Here is a 10,049-nt window from a genome sequence, read left to right as displayed (position 1 = left end):
TTAGTCGTCTGGTCACTCTCTAGAAATTTCCCATCCGTTGTAATTAGAATAAGTATCGTAAAAAGATAAAATACTATTGTAATAGGATTAGAGTAAAATATATATAGCTATAAGTTTAGTATTGGAGATACTCCTCAAGTGTTGTAGGCTTATAAGGTTTATTAGACTTATTACAAATTATACCTTAAGTACTATATTTTACATTTTAAGTATTTATGAAAGACAGTCTGGGCGGATTATTGACCCTTATTTGAGGACAATATTGTCTGGCCGCCAGGCCTCTAAAAAGGTTCCCAGTCATTAGGGAGTTGGGAAATTCTCCTGCCAGACTCAGGATCCAGGGTGCCTTCCTGTAGTTGTTACAGGATACTACACTATATATTAATAATGATAATAATATTTGCAAGATTAATTAATATTTAATGATACTAGAATTTAATTTGCGCGCGCAAGCGCGCGCCTCATATTTTTTGTCATGATATATTTATGTGTCGTTTATGTATATTTTATTCACTTTCAACCAATCAGAATGAGATTATTTATTTTCGACCAATCACAACACGAATAAATTGGTTTCACATACGTTTCATCTCAATTTTACTATGGGAATTTTATTATGGGACTAGAATTCAAATTTGCGCGCGCAAGCGCGCGCTTCATATTTATGGTCATGATATATTTATGTGTAGTTTATGTATATTATATTCATTTTCAACCAATCAGAATGAGAATAAATATTTTCAACCAATCACATCACGAATAAATTGGTTTCACATACATTTCATCTCAATTTTATTATGGGATTTATTACACAAGTTACTTAGCGTCTCTTTTATATCTAGTCAGGTCACAATCAATAATAATAATAATAATGCACAATTACGCCACAGCTATGGCGTGCTAAAAGGCGGGATTATTTGAATCTGTGCGGGATTGTTTGTTGGAGAGAGTGAGAGGGTTTCCCGCTCCGATGACTGGCGCTTTGGTAGGTTTGATTTGACTTCTGGCCGCTGGGAGCGCGACCGAGGCGGCAGGACCGCATATCTTTAGTACAGCAGGTTCCCCAACCTTAGAATTCAAAAGTTCCTTATACCTTCTGCATTTTGTCCCTCCCTCCGCCACATTCCATCCGATATAAGTGACATCTTCCGAATGATGATAAAACCAAAAAAGTCCCTATCCTCAAAGACAATTACATTCAGTAAACTGATTTACTGATTTGACCCGCCAAGACATTTTTAAAATAAGATAATTCATAAAATAGACATTATTCGAAAAGAATTTTTGATTTTACAGAAGTGTCTCCTTCCGAAAGGTTATGAAATCCGAAAAGACCCTACCCCCAAAGACAATAACAATAAACTAATTTAACCCGAAAAGACATTTTTATAATAAGACAGTTTAACAGTATTTAACATAAGGTTGAGTTCAGTTTTATGAAATTGTACACTAGCGCCACTGGTGTCAGCTGATTAAATTAAAAAATTTATTTATTTAAATTTTTTTAAGAATTAAAAATTAATTTTCTATAAAAATTAATTTATTTTAATAAAATTTAAGTAAATAAATTATTTTAAAAGAATTTTTTTTTATCATTTAATTTTTATTTTTAAAAATTGTCAGCTGTTTTAAATGTTACTAAAATTCGAACCCCGCCATTTTGAGATTTGCAAATAAAATATAAATTTTATTCTGACATAAAATTAAAAAATTTTTATTTTTAATATCAAACTTTAAGAATTTTAATTCGAAACAAATTTTTAAATAAAATTAGTAAATTATTAAGAATTTTATTATTTATTTTTGCAAAGTTTCAAGAAGTGTGAATGTAGTTGTAGACCAACACAGTCAATAGTAAGGTAATTGTATTAGAGCTCAATATTTTCATTGCAAATTTTTTAGTCGTAGATAATCACTTTGACATTTGGTTGTAGAATAAAACAAAGCTGAGAACAAGAATACATATAAATATATTTTATAAAAATCATGCCGAATTTATCGAGTATTTCTCACTCTACATTGAAGGTAATGTTATTATTATTGACAATTGACAATCGTTAAAAAAAATATTAAAGAAATTCGAGCGTGAGTTTTTTTTTTATTGCGTAAGTTATTTTTGAAAGATGATATCATGTAAATTATATTACAATTTATTGTAGTGGGCGTATGGAAATTTAATGAGTCATATTTGTTATCTATTAATTGTATTTTGATTACAGATCATCTTTGTCATACATTTTGTCCTCACAACATGGTAATTTTTTTTAATACACTTGTTTGAATTATGATTCATGTTTATTTATTTTATGCAAATGAATTATTATTTTTAAAATTATTAATTAAGAATTTTTATAAATATAATAATTTTTCAGGGGACTGCAAGGAAGATGGTGCCCGCAATCGGCAATTTTTTATAATTTATTATTTTTTGGATGTTTAATTTGGGCTACGCATAATACTGAGTCGGATGAACCTTTACAGTTTGTAAGTATTAATTTTGAAAATTTTAAAAATTAAAAAAAACTATCAAATCAAATTTTGCTTTATTAAATAATGACTTTTGTTAAATTGCACTGTACTTTCTTAAATATTGACGTTTTTAAAGATATAAGCTCATCCCGATGTTACTTTTATCAAGAGCTTTCATTTGAGTACCCACATGCATTTTTGATATATTTTTCATATATACATATATATATAGTATATATAAATATATGATATATATGAAAAATTGAAGTGGGTACTCAAAAAAAAGGTCTTTATGAGTGTAACATTTGGATGGGCTTATATCTTTAAAAATGTCAATAGTTCACAAGATATTTGTTGAAATGCCCTGTATTTTCTTAACTATTGATATTTTTTAAGATATAAGCTCATCCTGATGTTACACTCATCAAGAGCTTTCATTTGAGTACCCACATGCATTTTTGATATATTTTTCATACATACATATATATAAATATATGAAAAATCGATGTGGGTACTCAAATGAAAGGTCTCGATGAGTGTAACATCAGGATGAGCTTATATCTTTAAAAATGTCAATATTTTACAAGATACAAGGTCATTTCTTAACTATTAACATTTTTTAAGATATAAGCTCATCCTGATGTTACACTTATTAAGAGCTTTCATTTGAGTACCCACATGCATTTTTGATATATTTTTCATATATACATATATATAATATATATAAATATATAAAATATATGAAAAATTGATGTGGGTACTCAAATGAAAGGTCTTGATGAGTGTAATGTCGGGATGAGCTTATATCTTTAAAAATGTCAATAGTTCACGAAATACAGCCGTCTTTCCTTAATTATGTATCCAGAGATAAAGAATTTTTGAATGCAGCCTAAATACTGATCATAATAAATTAAATATCCTGGAGAAAAAATTTTTCTTATTCTCTTAATAATATTGATTGATTTTTATTATAATTAAATATTAACAAATAAAAATTTAAAGGCGCTGATTATAAATGTCCTGGCAATATTATTCGACGTGATAATGCTAGCGATTTACTTCAATGGTGACAGTGAGTAAATAAAAAACAAATACTTGGTAAAATGCATGTATAAAACTGTGAGAGGAAAATAGTTACTTAATCATCTGACCTACAGAAGTTTCTGTCTGATCGTCATCTTGTAGATGCGTCCCAGAGATTCAGCGGGATCCTGATGATCGCTAATCTGATCTTCCGGCTCTTTTCGACCAAGTATCTGGTGAAAATCGGCCAGCAAAGAGGCGGAACTCTTGCTACATTATTTCCTTCTGGAGCTGGAGGTTCGTTCTTACGACTAAATCCGATTAATTATTTATAAAAATTAAATTTATATATTTATATTTTTTTTAGAGTTTGGAAGACAACAGTATGAAGATATTTCGTACCCAGTACCTGAGAACAACGACTTTGCTGGAATTTAGGAGGACTTTTTTCAGTATGCTTAATGTATAAATACAATTGCTATTTTTTAAATATTTATCAGCGGCACTAACTTTAATAGCACATTTTTATTATAAATATCTACGAATTCAATCACCGATACTGTTAAAGTTTAAAATAATTATGTATCAAAATATTTAATTGTCAATTTTTTTTTTATATATATATTTTAATAATATATACTCACTGTAAGTAATAAATTAATAAATAATTATTAAAGTAATTTTTTTTACAATTAAAAATTTATAAATACTAAAAAATATTTATTTTGTTTAATATTTTAGTCAAAAAAAGATTTTTAAATATTAATTTTATTAAAAAATTAGCAGACATTTAAAAATTTATTTTTTTAATCAATAACAATAATTAAAAAGTTGCATTTAGAATTCTTCAAATTTCCTAAAAATTATTTTTTTTTTAATTATAAAATTTTAATAAAAAAAAATTAACCGGTGAAAAAAAATATAAAAATTAATTTAGCAGATATTTATTAAATTTAATAAATAAATTTTGGCCAAAAAAAATTGACGTCAAAATTAAAATAAAATAAAAATTCAATTTTTTAAACAAATTTATGACAGTAAAGTTAGGAGTCACTCTAAAATTTTTTAATTTTATTCAATAAGAAATTTATTCCAAAAAATAATTTTTAAAAAATTGCATTTTCAATTTTTTAAAATTTCTAAATATCAATTTTTTTTATCATAATTTTTTTTGTTTTAAAATTTTTTAAATTATTTAATATATGATGAAATTAAAATTAGCAGTCACTTAACAATTTTTTAATTTTATTTAACAAAAAAATTTGTCCCAAAAAATCATTTTAAAAAAAATTGAATTTTTTATTTTTTCAAATTTCTAAAGATCAATTTTTTTTGTTAAAAAAAAAAATAATTGCAATGATAGTTAAAGTTCAGAATCATAAAAAAAAATTGATGAAAATTCAGCCGACATTTAAAAAGTTTTAGAATTGTTTTTATTGAAAAAATGATTACAAAAAAAGAAGAAAAATAATTTCCCTTGTAAAAAACTTTAAAAATTGTCAGTGCAATTTTCAAAATATTTTTTTGTTCTAATTTAATTAAAAAAAAATCAAAAAATTACAATCGTCGGCTAACTTTAGTATTATTTTAAAAAATTGCATTTTTTATTTTTACGTCAATTTTTTTTGCCATAATTTATTTAAAAAAATTCTTAAAAATCTTCTAAATTAATTTTTATTAATTTTTATACAAATTTTTTATAATAATAAAATTAGCCGACATTTTTGATTTTTTTATTTTACTTAATTTATTAAATTACAATTAAAAAATATTTATAAAAAATTGCACTGATAGTTTTTGAATTTTTTAACAAGTGAAAAATTTTTTTTTATATTTTTGTAATCATTTATTAATAAAAAAAAAATCATTGAAATTTTTAGATGGCTAACTTTATTTATGACAGTAAAGTTAGCAGTCATTATAGAATTTTTTAATTTTTTTTAACAAACAAATTTGTTCCAAAAAATAATTTTTAAAAAATTGCACTTTTTATTTTTTTAAATTTCCACATGCCAATTTTTTTTTGCCATAATTTATTTGTTAAAAAAAATCATCAAATATCTTCTAAATTAATTTTTATTAATTTTCATACAATTTTTTCATAATAATAAAGTTAGCCGAAATTTTTGATTTTTTTATTTTGCTTAATTTATTAAATTACAATTAAAAAATATTTATAAAAAATTGCACTGATAGTTTTTGAAGTTTTTAACAAGTGAAAAATTTTTTTGTAATCATTTATTAAAATTTTTAGATGTCGGCTAACTTTATTTATGACAGTAAAATTAGCAGTCATAGAATTTTTTAATTTTTTTTAACAAAAAAATTAGTTCCAAAAAATAATTAAAAAAAAATTGCACTTTTTATTTTTTAAAATTTCTACATGCCAATTTTTTTTGCCATAATTTATTTGTTAAAAAAAAATTCTAAAAATTATTTAATATCTGTTAAATTTATTTTCATAATTTTTTTTATTAAAAAAAATAAAAAATTGCAAAGTGACAGTTAAATTTAAAATCATAAAAAAATTGTTTAAAAAACTTCAAACAAACTATATCAAAGCATAAAATAATAGAGTATAGAAAATAAAATATAATACATACAGGCAGAGGATAAAGTGACGGGAGTATAGTATCTCAGTAGCTTGTGATCTGATCACTAGTATTTACTGGCCTCCCCTCCAGTAGCATCACATCTTCCCACACACACACACACACACACACACCCACAAAGATCTCATCTCATTGTCGGCGTACAGTGGCGCCGCAGACGGCAGTTCCCTCAACAGATATCCACAACCGACAGTTCATAAAAACATGGCTGCCAGCGACGACGAGCCGATGCACCTCTACGAGGTTTTTCAAAATTGTTTTAATAAAATAGCCAACAAACAACCCGGTAAGTAAACCACTGATTAACACACTAATTAATAATTTATTTCTTCACTGCATCCTGCAATTTACTCTCAGTTACTCATTAATCACTGGCGAATCTTCGAGTGAGTTCGCAATACAATAATCTTTGCTAATCCCAGTCGGTTTTCGTTTTGTCGTTAAAGATTCGCTCCAGCTTATTTTTATTTTTAATTTTTTCTTACAATTATTCTGAACTCTGGTGTGTTTAATTTAAAAAGTGTTTTCATTTATTAATGTTTTTTTTACGAACCACGGCCTGTGTTTTGGTTCTACTTGTCAATGTGCTGAACAGTGCTGCCACTTATAGGTTTTATTCTAGCCAATATAATAACCTACCCCTTTATTCGCTGAAAATTTTATTTGTCTTGCAGAAAATAATTTTACATTTTTTTTTTCTTAATTTTATTTCAAAAAATTTTCTAAATTTTTAAGAGAAAAATAAATAAAAAAAAAAAAATTTGAAGAAATAAAATAAAATAAAGAGCGCAATTAATTAAAATTTTTCGCCCAAGATTTGTTCGGGATTTGTGTAGCGGAATCGAAAGTTGAATCAATGAAGTTACACCTGCCGATTGGGAATTCGTGTGGTATATGGGATAGAATGCATTGCAGTGTTTCTCATCCCTATAAAAAATAAAAAATAAAAAATAAAAAATGAAGTATAAAATTAAAGTGAATTCTTTAGCTAGAACTTGAGTACTCGATTGTAGTAATTGAGCTAGAATTGTCGAGAGCAATTTAAATCGTATGTCAAGTACGTAATTAATCGACACAATTAACCCGGGGTTAGTTTTATATTTTTTTTTTTATGCATATTTATTAACTATTCTTGATTTATATATGTTATTAAAAAAATAAGCAAAATTTTGTGGCCAGTGTATTTATAATTAAGAAATGAGCTTGTATCTTGGGAACTATTATTTTTTAAGATATAACCTCATCCTGATATTATACTCTTCAAGATCTTTCATTTGAGTACCCACATCAATTTTTCATATATTTTATATATTTATATATATTATGTATATGGATATATGAAAAATATATCAAAAATACATGTGGGTACTCAAATACAAGGTCTCGATGAGTGTAATGTCAGGATGAGCTTATAGTTTTAATAATGTCAATTGTTAAGAAAGTACGGGGCATTTTTTAAAATATCTTGTGAATTATTGACATTTTAAATGATATAAGCTCATCCCGATGTTACGCTCGTTAAGATCTTTCATTTGAGTACCCACATCAATTTTTCATATATTTATATATATTATATGTATGTATTTATGAAAAATATATTAAAAAAGCATGTGGGTAATCAAATGAAAGGTCTTGATAAGTGTAACATCAAGATGAGCTTATATCTTTAAAAATATCAATAGCTAAGAAAATACGGAGCATTTTATAAAATATCTTGTGAATTATTGACATTTTTAAAGATATAAGCTCATCCCGATGTTACGCTCGTTAAGATCTTTCATTTGAGTACCCACATCAATTTTTCATATATTTATATATATTATATGTATGTATTTATGAAAAATATATTAAAAAAGCATGTGGGTAATCAAATGAAAGGTCTTGATAAGTGTAACATCAAGATGAGCTTATATCTTTAAAAATATCAATAGCTAAGAAAATACAGGGCATTTTAACAAATATCTTGTGAACTATTGACATTTTCAAAGATATAAGCTCATCCCGATATTACACTCGTTAAGACCTTTCATTTGAGTACTCACATCAATTTTATATATATTATATATATATGTATATATGAAAAATATATCAAAAATGCATGTGGGTACTCAAATAAAAAGTCTCAATGAGTGTAATGTTAGAGTGAGCTTATATCTTTAAAAGTGTCAATAGTTTTCAAGATACAAGGTCGTTTCTTAATTATGTTAAATTGTACTGTACTTTTTTAAATATTGACATTTTTAAAGATATAAGCTCTTCCCGATGATACACTCGTCAAGATCTTTCATTTAAGTACCCACATCAATTTTCCATATATTTCATATATTTATATATATATTATATATATGTATATATGAAAAATATATCAAAAATGCATGTAGGTACTCAAATGAAAGCTCTTGATGAGTATAACATCAGGATGAGCTTATATCTTTAAAATATATGACATATATATTAATATATGAAAAATATATCAAAAATGCATGTGAGTACTCAAATGAAAGCTCTTGATGAGTATAACATCAGGATGAGCTTATATCTTAAAAAATGTCAATATTTAAGAAAGTACAGTGTAATTTAACAAAAGTAATTATTTAATAAAGCAAAATTTTATTTATTTATAGTTTACAAGTTTAGGCAGTCACGTAGTGACTGCAAGGTTGCTAGTATTTATTAACTCACTATTCTTGATTTATTTTTATAAAACTTATCTCAGCTGATATTTTTTTATCATTTAATTTAGATTTTCCAGGCTGAGAGGCTTGATAACTTTAAAAATTATTACTTAACTTTAAATCTAATCTTCATAATAAATTACCGAACCTAAGTAAGAGCAGGATCGGTCTATATATAGCCGATACACACATGAAGATAAATATGAAGAAGGATTTTTATCTGTTGGAGTTTCTATAAATATATCTTGCGTGGAAGTTACCTCGGATGGCCGGTCGTAATTTTTGAATAAACTATATAATAATAAAAAAAGAGAAATCTTTGTTCGATCTACCGACAGGTGTTGGAGCGACGAGGCTGTAAAGATTATGATGGACATTCTGTTATCCTCTCAAGAAATAAATGAAATAAACTGTTCTTGATCAAACGTGAATTTCCCCATTGAATTTTCCTCAGTATAAAATTTTTAGAAGCCGGCTGCATTTATAGTTTGTGAAAAAATCCGGATCCAGACACAACACTGCGTGACTTGGGCCTCTAGCAGCCTCAGCCTCTGTTACTTTAACAACCAGCATAGTGTGTAGGGAGTGTCACCATGATGCACCTGCCTCTTCTCCTCTTTCTCATTTTCTTCCTGTTTCTCTCGCCGCCGGTCCTCTCCCTCTCGAGTCCTCACACGCGCCTCGCACACGTCCTCGGAATTATAATAACTGTTGTCGGATAAAAATTGGCATATTTTACCGGCCATAAACTAACGGAATTTCCAGTCATAATTCTGATAAATTTTTTTTTTTATTTTTTCGGGCTTTGCAGTTATTTTATCAATTTTTTTTTTATCAAAAATTATTGTACTAACATTGAAAAAAAATTAGTGAAAAATTTTTAAACCAAAAAAAAATTTTTTAGTCAAATTAAAATAATTAAATTCTCCAAAATTATTTACTTGATTCAATTTTTTTTATATAAAATATTAATTGCAATTATTGAAAAAAATTCCTTAAAAATAAATATAGAATTTTTTTTAACGAGCAAATTTATGTTGATACTTTTAAATTGCTTTGTTTTGGTTGTAAATGTTATTTAATTTATTTAAAGTAAGCCCTGAAAAAGTAACTTTTGGTCACGAAATGTTTTTCTAATAAACAAAAATTATTTATTCTTCACTAAACAAAAAAAAATTACACATTTTTTTTTATGGCAATAAAGTCAGCCATCTAAAAATTTTTAGAATTTTTTTTATTGAAAAAATTATTAAAAAAAAACTATGACAAA

The 10,049-nt window shown here is 25.9% G+C and overlaps 2 protein-coding genes across 13 annotated transcripts in view; both read left to right on the top strand.

Annotated features, from left to right (window-relative positions):
• Window positions 1-1,770: 1,770 nt before the first annotated feature.
• On the top strand, window positions 1,771-4,090 carry LOC123269496. The gene is made up of 7 exons (XM_044735235.1): window positions 1,771-1,859; window positions 1,935-2,025; window positions 2,220-2,254; window positions 2,373-2,484; window positions 3,472-3,541; window positions 3,655-3,789; window positions 3,860-4,090. Exons 2-7 carry the CDS (start codon window positions 1,987-1,989, stop codon window positions 3,928-3,930), a joined length of 462 nt encoding a protein of 153 aa, XP_044591170.1. The 5' UTR covers window positions 1,771-1,859; window positions 1,935-1,986; the 3' UTR covers window positions 3,931-4,090.
• A 2,148-nt stretch (window positions 4,091-6,238) lies between these two features.
• The window catches only part of LOC123269493 (protein daughterless), a 62,412-nt gene continuing 58,601 nt past the window's right edge, over window positions 6,239-10,049 (top strand). For 5 of the 12 annotated variants that reach the window (XM_044735223.1, XM_044735220.1, XR_006510436.1 and 2 more), the window contains exon 1: window positions 6,256-6,390. In XM_044735223.1, the coding sequence (XP_044591158.1) occupies window positions 6,309-6,390 (82 nt within the window). In that variant the 5' untranslated portion in view covers window positions 6,256-6,308. Of the gene's footprint in view, window positions 6,391-10,049 lie in introns of all 12 variants that reach the window. The other 7 variants (XM_044735229.1, XM_044735228.1, XM_044735221.1 and 4 more) reach the window with 6 other exon arrangements.

The sequence above is a fragment of the Cotesia glomerata genome, linkage group LG7 (genome assembly GCF_020080835.1).
Source record: "Cotesia glomerata isolate CgM1 linkage group LG7, MPM_Cglom_v2.3, whole genome shotgun sequence".
NCBI lineage: Eukaryota > Metazoa > Arthropoda > Insecta > Hymenoptera > Braconidae > Cotesia > Cotesia glomerata.
The sequence above is the reverse complement of the archived record's forward strand: the minus strand, read 5'-3'. Positions and strand labels throughout refer to the sequence as shown.